We start from the raw sequence: 16,072 nt of genomic DNA, 5'->3' as shown, positions 1-16,072 counted from the left end.
TATTTGTTTATTTATTCATATATTTCCATTTCTATTTTAAAATGAAGTGAATTAAATGAACTTTTAAGTGATTACAAAGGTATTGTGTGAAAACTGGAGAAGAAAATGTTTTATTTTGCACATAGGAAAATGTATTTTTGTAACATTTTTGTGAAAAGTGTTGTAAATGTTCAGCAAAAAAATAGATCTTTTGATTTATGTTAAAGTATTTTTAGTCTTTGTTGTGAATGAAGAAGGTCCATTTAAAGGTTTTATGTTTCTGAAAATAAATTGACTCGTTTTGGATAAAGAAAAATGGCTTTAAATAGCTTTTGAAGGACCACATTTGACACTGTTAAGGTATAAAGTGTCTTGTCACTGTAGTGGTACCTTCATGGATCAGGTTTGTACCTTTGATGAAGGTACAATATTGTATATGCAGGTTTTGAAAACCAAAGGCACATTTTGGTTTTCCATAGTACAAATCATGTCCTAAAGGTACAAACTGCAATGGTACAAATTTGTTTCTTTGTCTTAATGTACAATTCTGTTCCATAAAAAGGTACTGCCCCAAAGACAAGGGTATGTACCTTCTTTAGTTCAACATTGTACCGTTTTATGAGAGTGTACATACAATAAAAAAGCAGTTATTTAAAATTTGTATAAATATTTAACAATTTAACATTTTTACATGTAACAAATGCCGCCTTGATGAACAGAATCGTTTTATTAGATAAAAAAACATGAAAAATAAAAAACCTGACCCCAAACTTTTGACCAGTAAAATTCTTCATTTATCTCAGTCTGTTAGATGTAAGAAAACACTAAATGAGTAAGAATTGTCATTTCAGCCCTGACTTTTTCTTTAAGAATCCTTGAAGCAAAAAAAAAAAAAAAAAAAAAAAAAACTGACCCAAAACTCTACCTCAACTTTAGGATTTCAAAGATCCCCCCACCCCCCCAAAAAAAATCTCTTTTTAAGTTAAATGCCCTAAATCTGACACATTTTAAACGTGTGAAGTCTGCACAATTAGTGAGCCTTCTTTAAGCGCTTTTGTCACTGATGCATTTTCAATGGCTTAAGTCGGCAGCCTCTGCATATTTAACGCTGTCTCCTCTCCCAACCATTGTTTTGTATTAGAAACGCACATCTTCCCCCTCGGCTTTTTGGAGGGACAGTAACCAAACAAAGCCCCCCGTCTCTCAGAGTGATGTCATTTTGGCTTCCCATCCCCCTTTTATGGGCCAGGAGCATGTGTTTATGTGGGTGTCATTACATTTTTGCATGATTCATGGGAGCTGTTTTGGGAGCATCCATGCATTGAGACAAATGATGCGTGTGTATAATGAGTGTGTGTGTGTGTGTGTGTGATGCTCAAGTACAGACGCTTGTGCATACAAACTCATCAGAAGTGACTCAGGCGCCCGAGACCCATATTCATTGTCATTTCTTTTGATTGATTTTCTCTCTTTTCTTTTTCCTCACTTTCTATATTCTTGATGTATTTTTTCTCACATCCTCTTCACAGCTGAGGTGTGATTTCACAGGCAAGGAAATTGCTTTAACCTGCATGTATCCCTAGGTGAAAGCGAGAGAGAACGTCTAATGTGGCGTTGTTGTGTAAGATAGGAGACTCACTCATTCTGTCTTTAGCTTCTTTCTTTTATAATGAGGCCTACATTGCAAACGAGCTTCTTTTTGTATTTAATGTAGGTTCAATAAAGGAGCACTTCACATAAAAATAAAAGCATTGTCATTATTGAAATGAATAAGAAGCTTATTTAAAACCAGTTTCACTAAAAAATCAAATAAAGTCATAAATAGCCTTCTCACTGTGTGACGTTCATAACCCATTGATATGAATGAATATACTCTAAAAGCATTCCTCTTTAGTGCAAATGTATCTCCCAACATATTGTTCATTTTTTATTCTAGCAACTCCAAAAAAGGCCCTTTGGTGAGTTAAAGTTTTTTTTTTTTTGATAGGATTTAGTGAATTCTTTAAAAGGTTGTATGTAGTCCCTAATGAAAATGGGTTATAATTTGACTATAAATAATAATTTGAAAAGTTTGCAGTTAAAATTACACCAGTGAACCATGGTTTAGCTACACTAACAATATATATTTAACCATGTTTTTTTTTGTAGTAAAGCTGTGGTTATACGAATGATAATCATTCTACCAAGAAAAACATGGTTACTACACATTTACTGTAATAAAACCATGTTTAGTTTTTGTTTAAAGTGTTTTTGGACGTTGGACATTGACCGTCTACCCGATTTTCATTTCCAAACAAAATGACGTTGGGGTACAACTTCAATCTGACATCATGTTGACTATTTCAGTCTTCATACAGTAAACCTCCATTATTTTTTCTTCAGTGACATGCATCTAAACGGTCTCTGGGTCAATAAGTGTGACGGTTTCGGACATCTGGGACAATTTTAATGGTTGCAAAGAGTTTGCTGAAATTATAAATTGCTCTTGTCTTGAGGTAGTTCATTATGATGCAATTTACCTGCTGTGCAATTTGATTGGACAGGAATTAGAGGACAGATTTTTCTTATCCCCATAGACGAGAAAAAATAAAGTTGTGACAGCAGGGCGAAGGAAAGTAGTGGAGTAAAAGTATTAATGCTGCAATAAAAATGTACTCAAGGGAAAGTAAAAGTACACATTTTTAAAACTGCTTAGTAAATTCCTGAGGAAAAACTACTCAATTACAGTATTACAAACCATGAATGTGGTTTAAAAAGTAATAAAAGAGTAGAATAGAAGAGTAAATAGGCAAAAAAAAACTACTCTACTCTTTTCCTAGGCTTAAAACAACAAGAAATTGCTTCAATGTTTATATATATATATATATATATATATATATATATATATATATATATATATATATATATATGTATATGTGTGTGTGTGTGTGTGTGTATGTATATATATATATATATATATATATATATATATATATATATGTGTGTGTGTATATATATATATGTGTGTATATATATATATGTATATATTTGTTTTCTCTGGCATTTTAAAATAATTTTTGTTATTGTATCATAATCATATTATTTCTGTTGTTCTGTTCTTTACAACACGCACAGTTTGCAAGTAATTTGGCATGAATTAAGAAAAGCTTTCAAAGAAAAGAAAAAAAACACCTTGCCTCCAGTCTGGATCTCTTCTGAGATGGTGTTGTGGAAAACCCATCCAGCATGGCCAAGTCTGATTCTCAATTGAATCGATACTTTCATTGTTTTTGGAGCATGACAAGTCAGATTTTTGAGCAAATGACTTTTTCGAGAGCTGAAACCAAACACAAACTGCACAAATGTGCTTAGCATGTTGCTTTTGGTCATCCAACAATAGTTTTGAAGATCCCTTTTTACCTGTTACAGTTTTGGAGAGATGCCATTTTGTCTTGCCAACCATAATTTAAACTAGTAGAAGAAAAATTGTTTGGAGACATAGATCATCAGTGTTGCATTTATTAATGTGCTTCAAGGAAGGTTTAGTTTCTATTTGCTTGCAATAAGAGCACAGCTAGCATGTAGACCCAAGCAGTTGGATTACAGTGGTCTGCAAACATGTGACAAACGTTCCAGTTCGTGTTGGTTATCCTTTCTCTACGGATTTGGTACGTTTGGGATCAATGTTCTTTGTTTATATTTATTCAGATGGCCAAGTTAGTATCGTGAGCAGTACTCTTTCAGTTTTTAAAGACATGCCTTAGTTAATATGATTTAGTTACTAAGTTTACAGTAATGTCACTACAATCTTATGGAGTGAAAATCCTCCATTTCCACACAGCTCTCAGATCTGCTGTAAATGCTGGTCTCCATATCACTCTCCATTTCTCTGTGTTTGTGTTGCCGGTGTTTAAATCAGCTGTAGTGCACGTAATGAAGCTCCCCTTTTCATGCAAACCCTTCCCTCTTTCGCCACTCGCACTCCCACATAAACAACGCTGCACTCACCCACTTTCCTGACATTTTTCAAACTAGAGGTGTGAAAACATCCTGCTGAGATTATTACACAATATTTGAGATTTTCGAGGGGACAATGTAATTGTTTTATGTTCAATCCACTTAAATTTAAGTTAACTTAATCCATTTGTGTCTGGACAGCATGAATGATTGGTGTGGAACTCTGCATTTGTTTTTACAATACGTAAACAGTATTTTTGTTGTTGTTAGGATTTAGGCCTATACTTTGGTCCCAGACTGAAGTTCTCTCTTCTAAATTTCATTAAAAGAGAGTCTAGACTCTAGAAGTGCACATTAAGAAATCCTGCATAATCTAGCGTAATCTAATGACACTTCCCAAATGAAGCCAAGCTAAATGATGCCATAAGCCTGAGGATCACAGTGAAACATAATCCCATGAAAGGGTGTTTTTGAAAATGGATTCAGGGTCACATTACCATCTTAATCTGCGAGGCTGACTGGAAGGAGCGCATCTTTGCTGGGGTGAGACAAACGTCTTTCCTTCTTATGAAGTGTTTGGGGTCTCTGTGATTAGATGAAGGGGGCTTTTTGTTTATCATAGTGCTTGGAAGTGGGTCTGTTTAATGAGTTAAATATAATCTCCTTACGGCACAAATAGTCCACACACACACACACACACACACACACACACACACTGAATCTAACCTCTAGAGGCCTAAAACACTTATTTTGGCTCCTGTTTGTAAACGTGTGTGTATAAAAGAGCAAGTGTGTTTCCACAAGAGGCTTCAGTCTGCTTTTGAAGGGGTTCCCAGTTTAGTAACGTGTGTGTGTGTGTGTGTGTGTGTGTGTGTGTGTGTGTGTGTGTATGTGTGTGTGTGTGTGTGTGTGTGTGTGAGTGTGTGTGTGTGAGTGTGTGTGTGTGTGTGTGAGTGTGTGTGTGTGTGTGTGTGTTTTGGACATGATGGATCTATTGTTTATTGTGAATATAATAGGCTGAGTGTCTCAGTTTTCTGACTAAGGACATTGATGTTTTGTTGCGTTTATCTGTCTGTACAATGCATTACAATCCTTTTCACCAAGCAGAATGACAACAGTGAGCGTGTGCACTTGCGTGTTTGCGTTGTGTATGATAATGCATGGCATAAGGATGGCGTTGTGACAGCGTGGAGGGTTGGGGGATGAATTTAATGAGTCATCGCAGATGTGAGCTCTGTTCTTCACTGCAGGGCAAGTGCGTTAGGCTCTTGAGGTCATCCATCATCTCTGTATGTGTAAGTGGTTGTGTGTGTGTGTGTGTGTGGGTGGGTGTTTTTATGCACCCGCAAGGACTGGTGGGCTTCACTGCCAGGCAAATGTATATTAGAGAGTGATGTTCATTACAAAGACAAATATACTTATGCAATTACCATGGTAATGACTTCTTTTGCTTTAATGGAAATGCTGATCAGTTTTGGTTGGCTTTCTGAGAGGCAACTAATACAAATGAACAGATACAAAAGGTTTTATGAGTAGGGATACACAAATAATAATATGTTATATATATATTTTTTTATTAAATAAATGCAGCATTGGTAAGCAGAAGCTTATTTTAAAACATTAAAAAATGGAGTATGTATATATATACATACATACATACATACATACATATATATATATATATATATATATATATATATATATATATATATATATATATATACATACTCCATTTTTTAATGTTTTAAAATAAGCTTCTGCTCACCAATGCTGCATTTATTTAATAAAAAATATAGTGAAAATTGTAAAATTGTGAAAATAACTGTTCAAAAGTACTTTATAATTGGCTTTGTCCATCAATCACTTTTTGTCTATCAATTATCAAGTGTTTCTCTTCTGTGACAAAGATGCACATCGAACTTTTTGCAGTTTTTGGACTTTCTCCGAATATAGCAGGGTTATTGAGCTATACTGCAAACACCCTTGCACTGTTAGCAAGACGATGCGTTCTTTTATTATGAAAACAAAGATTTCCCCCGAGTTTTGACAGCTGGTTGCAAGATGCAATGAGCTTCATCCATTTGGAAAAAATTCAGGTTTACAATAAACAGCAATATTAGGGCTTTTTCTGAAACATGGGACCCATTTAGAATTTTCTTTTCTGAGCATGTCAGGATCTCTACAAACTGTCAATCTAAATCTTGGGGTCTTTCAATTGCAAAGCAAATGTAATTAAGTACATTGTATAATTACCCGAGGATTTTTGTTTGTAATATTTTGGTTATCAAGGTATATGTGCATTCTGTACAGGTATTTAAATTTTATTTTGCTGAATTTGTTTTAAATTTATTTAGTTTTTAAAATGTATTTAAATTATTTTTTTTCTTTTCTGTCTTAGAAGAATGTAATTGCATCATGTTTATAGGGCAGGGGTGGGAATTGTTTAAATTTCTCTTTAAAATCACTTTGTTATTTATGTAAAATTTAATAAACAGTTAAAAGAAAAGCAGTTTATAATTTAGTTTAATTATGTATTCCACCGATATTAAAGATGTATTTTCAGCTTCATTACTCCAGTCTTCAGATTCTCCAGCAATCACTCTAATATAATTATTATTATTACTATTATTATTATTATTATTATTAATGGTAAGAGTAAAAAAATCAATAATAGAGTAATAATTTCATTTGAACTACATACAGCAAGGAAGCAGTTACTTTAAAATTGTAATATATATTTAACAATTTAATAATTTAAGTTTTTACATTCATAAATAAAATCATGAAAAAAATCAAAACTAAACATTAAACATTGTCCATAAAAATCTATATATTTTACATTGTTCTGATGTTTTGTAATATTGCACACATATACTGTGCTGAATGATTAGCTGAAAGATTTTTCCCCCAATTTCTGTTTACCAGAGAAAAGATTTTTTTCAACACATTTCTAAACATGATAGTTTTAATAACTCAGTTCTAATAACTGATTTATTTTATCTTTGCCATGATGACAGTAAATGGTATTTTACTAGATATTTTTTCAAGACACTTCTATACAGCTTAAAGTGACATTTAAAGGCTTAACTAGGTTAATTAGGTTAACTAGGCAGGTTAGGGTAATTAGGCAAGTTATTTTATAATGATGGTTTGTTCTGTAGAATATCGAAAAATTGTAGCTTAAAGGGGCTAATAATTTTGACCTCAAATGGTCTTTAAAAAATTAAAAACTGCTTTTATTCTAACCAAAATAAAAAAATAAGACTTTCTCTAAAATAAAAAATATATCAAACATACTGTGAATTGAGAAATTTCCTTGCTCTGTTAAACATCATTTGGGAAATATTTAAAAAATAAAAAAACTCAAAAGGGGCTAATGATTCTGACTTCAACTGTATATATATTATGAAACTTTATCTGACCTGTACTTATTAAAATATAGAAAAAAAGTTATGTTATCTCATATTCTGTATTTAAAATGATTAAGAACTTGTTGACAAAAGGGTCAAACTTAGTGGTTTAGAGAATAGTGTCAAACTAAATACATTTTACTATCTATTTAAATGGTGATAAATTAATATTTTGGGGCTTTACTGTGAGTCTTTTATTGTGTCATCAATGATTGTTTTTCTAAATAAAATCATTTTAAAGTATAAGCTGTTTACTTAGCTGATTTCTATTTTAAGGGGCTTAAACTGTGTAAATAATGAATGTCAGTCACAAATTTCTTTATATTTCTTTATAAAATGAGATTTCTAAAGCACACCATAGTGCTTAGGGCGACTTGAGTTCGATTCCCGGCTCGAGGTCCTATGCCCATCCTTCCCCTCTCTCTGCTCCCAATGCTTTCCTGTCTGTCCTCCACTATCCAATACAAGGCAGAAAACCCCCAAAATAGTTAACACTTTATTAATATTATTATTAATGTTCCATATATAAATGTTTTATTTTTCAAATAATGCATTTTTATTGACTTCATATTATATTATATTATATTATATTATATTATATTATATTATATTATATTATATTATATTATATTATATTATATTATATTATATTATATTATATTATATTATATTATATTGTATTTTATACTAAATTAAAGCTTCATTCTAAAGCTTATAAAGCATTTTAAATCTAAGCATATGTATAATCAGTTTTCTTTAACATATTTAGAAAGTGTATTGACTGAATTTTTGTCTGTGCATTTCTAATTTCATAACATTTGTTCACATCATTCCCAGCTGCAGGACCTCATCTGGTTTCAGGGTTAATTTATTTATGGGTTCATTACCCCTTACATTATCTTGTCTAGAGGACAGAAAACATTAAATAGCCATTTGAAGGCAAGTTATAGTGAGGGGGCTTCGGATGAAGTCAGAATATGCACTTTAGCACCATGTCAGTCATCTGAAGAGAAGGTCATATGACTAAACAGCATGACAAACAGTTGATTGTGACACACACACACACATCATACCCAAAGCAATGTACTTCCCAATTCAAGGGGTTATCCTTGTGAAATTAGCAAGGGGAAGTCAGAAACCTGTATGTTAAATCTGATGTCACAGTTTCTGGGTCCAAATGCTCTGTTAGATTCCAAAAGAGAACAAAAAAATGTGTTTATATTAAGGTTATACAAGAGTGTTTATAAAAAGGTTAAAGGTGTTTATATAAAAGTTAAAGGTGTTTAAAATAAGGTTAAAAGTGCTTATAAAAAGGTTAAAGGTGTTTATAATAGGGTTAAAAGTGCTTATATAAAGGTTGAAGGTGTAAATATTAAGGTTAAAAGTGTTTAAATAAAGGTTAAAGGTGTATATATTAAGGTTATACAAAAGTGTTTATATTAAGGTTAAAAGTTAATTAAGGTTTCCAAGTGATGTTTAACAGATCAAGGAATAATAATATCAAATTAACTAGTAAAACATTATCAAAAATAATACAAATTTGGTAAAGTTATTTATTAAAATTTCTATTTTTAAAAATGTTTTTTTTTTCTATAAAATGTTAGAAAAATTCAATATACAAGTGAGCTAATCATTATGTCTTCAGCTGTATATATGTATGTACAATGTCAGTTTTTCCAATATCACAGCCCTATATTAAACACCATATTTTTGTAAAAGATTCACTTTAATAGGTAATATGACTAAAAGATTTTCATAAATGAAGTTTTATAAACTAATTTTGATAGGAGCACATACTATTATTGATTGTGGCTGGCATCACATCAACAATCATTGCTAGTCCAATCCCATATCATTGCTAGACCAGATCAGATGAATTCGAGATTCCAGTAAATAAGCCCATTCTCCTACCTTCCTTATCTTAGTTTTTGAAGAACCCTCCATCCACCCCATCTCCCCCTTTCCTTCTTTATAAGGCGGAGCTCTTGAGAACTGATGTCGAACCCCCTGTCACGCTACATGACCAGACGGGAGCCCAGTGCTCAAGTAACTCAGAGGTTTGGCAGGGTTTTTTCCAGGGACATCATGCCAAAACTGCAAGTTTATATCAAGCAATGACTAAATGTGAAATTTTGAAAGGGCTACTGATTACTTAGATGAATTGTTTCGGTCATTTATTTTGTACAGGGACAATGGTATGATATGATGATTATACCTGATGATTATGCCTGATATCCCAATAAATCATCAGGTTTGCTCCAACACTTTTGCTTTTTTTAATGTTTGTTTGTTTGTTTGTTTATTTATTTTATCTATCCATCCATCTGTCTATTTAGAGTTTAAGCTAGTGTCCATAATTATTACTAAATATTTAAAATGCTTAACAGTATTCATTACTTTTCCTTTAAAATATCTGGGAAAAGCTACTACTCTTTCTTGAGTATTATGCCCACAATAAGGGGAAGACAAGAGTGTCATAACCTGATATAACCATAATCTAAAACTTTGTTCAGTCAGTGTAGCTGTGAGCTTGATAGCAGCTTGTTTTTTGGCTTTTGCATGAGTATAGACAACAGTATGATCTGCATACATTTGAACCTCAAACTCTGGACAAACTATCAGGCAAATTATTAATCTATAGTCCAAACAAAAGTGGTCCAAGAATTGACCCCTATGGAACTCCTTTATTACAATCAAGAAATGGTGAGCATGCATTATTGTTTCTTCATTGTTTCTCAAATTTAAATATGACTCCACACTAATGTATAAGAAAAAAAATACACCTTGATAATTTAGATGAATCAACGTTATGATTAATGGTATCAAAAGCCTTTTTAAAATCCAGGAGGTTTCTCGGTTCACATGAGCAGAGGCTTGGAAACAATATTTCATACATCAGACCTTATCAAGTGGGAGAGAGAAGTGTGTAGTGGAGAGAATGAGTGTGTATGTGACATTAGCTCTGCGACCAGCGGATGACTGCAGTGGTTCACACAATGTGTGATTTCCAGCTCTCTGCAGCATGCTTTCACTCTCATTTCCATGGTGACTATGAGGACCTCTACTGACGCAGAGCTAAAATTATACCAGCGACGCTTTTTTACGGCCTGCAGTTTTAAGCTTGCAGACACGGCTCTGCCAAGTCGCACATGCATCGCTCAAAGTGTATCATAATCATACAGGATGTAGTTGAAGTAGAACTTCAACACCTTTTATCTTTCTGTGATGAGATGGAAGTGCACTTACCCAGAGTGAGGTTTTGCAGTGCACAGTCACCAATGATGTGTGGAAGCAGTCAAATGAGTTCATCTCGGTTCATCAGACAGACCACTTTCTCCACTGCTGATCACAGACTTGCTCCATAACTGAATAACAAAATAACGCAAGATATATGCTTGAAAATTAACATAAGAGCACACATTCAAAAAATTAATCAGTTTTAAGCAATGGTTTATTTTTTATTTTTAAGTTTTTATTATGTAAACATAGGGCCATGACAGTAATGTTGTAGAGATGGTCAAGACGATCTGCTGCAGACCAAACTGAGCATCAGAATGCAGAAATGTGATTTAAGTGACTTTGAATGTGGCAAAATTGTTGGTGCCAGATGGGCTGGTCTAAGTATTTTAGAAACTGCTGATCTACTGGGATTTTCAAGCACAACCATCTCTAGGGTTTACAGAGAATGGTCAGAAAACTGAAAATATCCACTGAGTCTGTTGATGCCAGAGGTAAGAGGGGAATGGCCAGACTGGTTCAAGCTGAAAGAAAGGGAACAGTAACTCAAAAAAACACTCGTTATAACCGAGGTATGCAGAAGAGCATCTCTGAACAAACAACACATCCAACCGTGGGGCAAATGGGCTACAGCAGCAGAAGACCACACTGGGGTCACTCCTGTCAGCTAATGACAGGGAACTGAGGCTACGATTCACACTGGCTAGCCAAAATTGGACAAGAGAAGATTGGAAATACAATGCCTGGTCTGATGAATCTCGGTTTCTGCTGCGACATTTGAATGGTAGGGTCAGAATTTGGCGTCAACAACATAAAAGCATGAATCCATCCTAACTTGTATTAACAGTTCAGGCTGGTATTGATAGTGTGGCGCAGTGGGGGATATTATCTTGGCACACTTTGGGCTCATTCGTACCAATTGAGCATTGTGTCAATGCCACAGCCTGCCTGAGTATTGTTGCTGACCATGTCCATCCCTTTATGACCATATCTAACTCTTTATTTAAAAAAAAAAGTAACACCGTTAACTTAAAAGCAACAAGTAAATCTATTATAACTTAGATTGTTAAGTTGACTAAATTTTATATTTTTTTGCATAATTTACCTTATACTTTTAAGGCAATGAGTTTACTCACTTTTTAAATTAAAGCAAACTAATCGCTTTTTACAGTGTAAAATAAAGATCTTTTAATGTTTAACTTTCTGTTTTAAAACATGCAGTTACTTTGTATTTGTAAAATGTACATATCATTTTGGAGTAATGAGGTTTTTTATGACATTTTTAAATATTATTCACGCTAAATGCTGCTCACTGATAAGGTAGCCTTATAGTTTATAGTATAAAGAACCAATTTATGCTATGAAATATTTAAATTAGAAAAGAGTTAAAAAAAAAAAAACTACATGAAATTCAACTCATTTTAGCATTTATTAATTTTTGAGCTTTTTTCAAAAATTCAGTAGCTTGCCGAATACCATCACTCGTCTCTGATGTGTCAATTTATTTTTAATTCTCACTGTAAATAAACAAATAACTATGGACTTTACCAAAATAAACTCAAAATTAGCTTCTTATTACCAGTTATTAAGGTAATAGTTGGGTTTAGGGATTGAATAGGATTAGGCTGTAGAACAATATCATGCAGATATGTAATAAAAAACAGCTAATATCTTAATAATACTTTACATTTATTAGTAAAAGGCTTCGTTATGGATGTGACATTGTCACTTATGTGTCTTTGGTAAATCGAATATAATTGTTTGAGGCATTTTTGAGTATTTTTAAATAACTGTAAAACACTTGCTTACACAAAAACTGTAGAAACAGTTTTGATATTTTGGTGAAAACTTTTTTTTTATTATTCATGGGAAGTTTGACATTTGCATGGAATTGCTCTATAAAGTGCTACCAGCAATCTTAATTATTTCTTCTGTTCAGACTTCGGTCACAGATTCTTAAGTAAAACACTGGATAACTCAATTAGAGTAGAAATAGAAGTTGTAGTTCTAAGGAAAAGCAAAACTGACTCTACTTGTTGTAATGTTTTTTACTGCAAAGCTATGCAAATATCTGCATGGTCATCCACATGCCATTTTTATTCATAATTTTTTTAATTATTTCTACCATTTTATTTAATCACCATTTGTCTTTTAAGGAGATTAACAGCCTAAGTATCTATTCCCAAGTGATAAATTATTCTGTTTCTCAATTAAGTGCTCAGCATAATGCGGTCAGCGATGGTCACCCGATCCCATATTTACCCCTCATAGGTGTCTTGGGATACTGTTTCCTGACAGACGTTTGAACAAGACACCATGTATGGCTGGCCAAATGTAACTTGATACTGATAATGAAGTTGCATACTCTTTTGGCTGGCAGTTATAAGACACTCGTACCTTGACCAGGCCTGAGGGCTGATGGTGTTGGCGTATGTCTCCTTAAAAAAAAGCCTTTGATTACACACACCTAAATGCAGTCTGTGTGTGTTTTCATAAAGTGACTGTGGAGGAAATAACTCTTCTTTGTGCTTTCCAGCTGGGCAATTTGAAACCATACAGCTGGTCAATTGCACAGCCTATGGAGAACACCACACGGGCCAAGTGTAACTGATATAGCACAGATCCTTAGTCTCAGGTTCTTCCTTAATGAATTTTGCTAGGCTGTTATCATTGTTTTAAATACAGCTATTATTGCTTTTATTTTTATTTACCTGTTTATTTTAATTGTGGTCTACTCATAATTAATGTTTTACAGATTAATTCCACTATTTCTAATGCAATTGCATCATACATTGACATATTTTACAGTTATGTACCATGCACTCTTAAAAATAATTTACATTTTAAGTAAGTTTTCATATATTTTTTCTTTATTTTTTATTATTATTTCGTTAATTATTGTTATTATTAATTTTATTATTTACATTTTTTATACACATTAGGAAATAATAATCACCATTAATCAATTTTAATCAAATACACTTTTATCTATGCTAATATATAATTTATACAGATTTTTTTCTGTTTGCAATATTTTTTTTAACAATTTGTAAATATTTGTTAATTTACTCATTCAAATTGTACGTAATCTTTTTTGTGAATTAAAAATAAAACTACAAACAATGCAATTCAAGTAGATATTAAAATGAGATTATTTAACTTAATGAATTGTACATTTAAATCTAATTTCTTAGCTAAATTATTTATTAATTCAAATTGCATTTTGAGTTTTCTCTGAACATTTTCATTGTCCCTTCAGCACTAAACTCTGGTCCTGACCCCAAATTAAAAACTGGTAGCTGGTACAAAATATTTTCCGTATTTTGTTATTCATGTTTTTTTTTTCTTTGTTTAATAATATAAAATTTAGCTTTTCTTTTAAATTGCATTATAGGATCTTGATCTATCCTCCAAAAGCTTTTTATCGACATTTTAAATAGTTTTAAGTGATATATTGTGAGGGTTTGTGATGTAAATTACAGTACAAAAACCTTGTAATTACCAGTATACATTCTGTTATTTTACAGACTTAGTTCTCTATATATTATATAAATCGTAAACACAAACAAATCTCTCCAACATGTCAATAAAAGTCATTTTTTAAAACTAGATTGTTGTAGAGTGTTAATTAACAGATATTTTTTACAGTGTATGTTTGCAATAGCTTTATCAGAATTAAAGTACGTGTCACATACTGACGTCGATCTATAGAAAATGCATATCCAAATGGCCAGTCCTAGGCGCACATGTTTATGTGAGCTTGTGACTGCAATTGCTGCGATTCAAAGCAATTGAGCAATATCTCTTGACACCACCAATAACACACGCACTCAGCTGCAGAGGAGGCGGGTGGAGAGAGAGAGAAAGAGAGGGAGAGAGAGGGTGTGTGTGTGTAGCCTGTACTGTATGCGAGAACGACTGAGTGCAGTGTTTGTGCGGACTCGAGGCGCAGAAAGAGAGAGAGAGACACTTGGAACCGTGACAGAAAAATAAACGGGGATCCAACAGATCTGAAGACACGGAGTCCTCATCTCATCATCACCGTCCATCCAGCCGCGCGTCTCTGCGACAGAAGCCCGCGTCTCCTTCAGACCTGCTGCGGTGGACCCACGATTCATTTATACGCTCCAGCATCTTGACAGAGACTGATCTTACATGTACATATTCATTATTAAGACATACCTGCTGCTATTTTCATCTTTATTCTGATTGTTCGTCTGATTGATTCATCGATCTCGGCTTTATTTGACAGTGGCGATGATCGTCCACACATAGGCTGCTGCTCCTCGAGCTGAAGGACTGCAGTGGAGGACGGGTTTCCCAGGGATACGTTTGGATTTTTTTTCTTAGCGTAGTAAGGACTCCATCAGCATCACTTGTGTACGAGGACCGTTGAAAATGGCCGTGTTTTATTCTTGACACCTCAACACGGCGGAGAACAGAGTCTCTTCAGGTATTTTCTCGATCCGAGTTTCAGCATTATCCGGCTATGATGTAGACGCTCACGGCAATACGCTCATCATCAGTGTTCCTTATTGAGTATTAATTAGGATCAACCCAGGGCCTTCTTCTGATTTCTGTCATCAAAATGCCGGCTGGAATGAAGCCTCTTGAAAAATTCTTGAAGAAGCAGACCAATGCACTCACTCGGGCGGGTGGTTTTGGGGAGAAGGCTACCGGCACCGGGGCATCCAGACGGCGGGCCAGCCTGTCCCGTGTGGTGCCATTCTTCAGGGAGACGTCTCCCGAGAGCGGCCCGGCGAGGGAGGTGTTCAGTCCGGAGACCGAAGAAGCGCCGTGCTGGCCCTCCGCAACTGCGGACATCAGGAGCCCGTCGCTGTCCAGCGATGAGCAGAGCTCGGAGGCGAGTCTGGACACGAACTGGACCCCTCTGCCCGCGGACACTCCAGAGAACCTAGCGCTGGCGCTGCTGGACAGCGTGGCGGGAAAGCGGTACGCCAACTGCACAGGTGAGACGAGTCCCTCTTAGCTCTGTCCTGTCATAAATATTTTCAAAGCCCTCACGCTTGATTCAGGTTGTTACATTTGCTTCAGGTTGTTTACAGTATCGTAACATTATTTCTATGTGTTACTATGGTGACTGTATGGCGCATTGCTGTGTTGTATTGTGTGATGCTATCACATTTCCATACTAGGCTACTCTGTTATTTTGCACTTCAAATTCACTTTCACAAATATCGATATTCTCATGGTGATTTTTTTGCCATTACGGTTAACTAGGGAGAAGGAAAAGTTCTAGGGTCTCAGGAAAGTTTATAATTTAGCTTATAAAGTAATATTGTGTATTCGTTATAGTAATAATAATCATGTTTATATTAATATAAACTAATTAAAACTGGATTAAAGTGGATCCAGATGAGAAATATTTCAAGCAATGACTAATATTTAAAAAAGTATTAGTGTCAACCTACCCCAGTGACACATTTTCTTAAAAGCATACATTTTATTATATTTCGACTTTAATGCAAATATATTCTTAGTGTTTGTGC

At 34.1% G+C, this 16,072-nt stretch overlaps 1 protein-coding gene and 1 long non-coding RNA gene across 8 annotated transcripts in view; one reads left to right on the top strand and one right to left on the bottom strand.

Annotated features, from left to right (window-relative positions):
• Window positions 1-15,445, bottom strand: part of LOC141381189 (uncharacterized) — a 54,141-nt gene extending 38,696 nt beyond the window's left edge. For 3 of the 4 annotated variants that reach the window (XR_012400955.1, XR_012400956.1, XR_012400954.1), the window contains exons 1-2: window positions 14,745-15,445; window positions 10,572-10,690 (exon numbers count right to left, since the gene is read on the bottom strand). This is a non-coding gene — a long non-coding RNA (uncharacterized lncRNA). Of the gene's footprint in view, window positions 1-8,176; window positions 8,508-10,571; window positions 10,691-14,744 lie in introns of those variants that run through there. The other variant, XR_012400957.1, reaches the window with a different exon arrangement.
• The window catches only part of rapgefl1 (Rap guanine nucleotide exchange factor (GEF)-like 1), a 77,896-nt gene continuing 76,296 nt past the window's right edge, over window positions 14,473-16,072 (top strand). For 2 of the 4 annotated variants that reach the window (XR_012400951.1, XM_073944359.1), the window contains exons 1-2: window positions 14,473-14,719; window positions 14,815-15,532. Coding sequence is in view for 2 of the 4 variants with exons in the window: in XM_073944359.1 (XP_073800460.1) it covers window positions 15,151-15,532 (382 nt within the window). In the remaining 2 variants the exon portion in view is untranslated. Of the gene's footprint in view, window positions 15,533-16,072 lie in introns of all 4 variants that reach the window. The other 2 variants (XR_012400950.1, XM_001920985.8) reach the window with 1 other exon arrangement.

This window comes from Danio rerio, chromosome 3 (genome assembly GCF_049306965.1).
Source record: "Danio rerio strain Tuebingen ecotype United States chromosome 3, GRCz12tu, whole genome shotgun sequence".
In the NCBI taxonomy this organism is placed as follows: domain Eukaryota; kingdom Metazoa; phylum Chordata; class Actinopteri; order Cypriniformes; family Danionidae; genus Danio; species Danio rerio.
The sequence above is the reverse complement of the archived record's forward strand: the minus strand, read 5'-3'. Positions and strand labels throughout refer to the sequence as shown.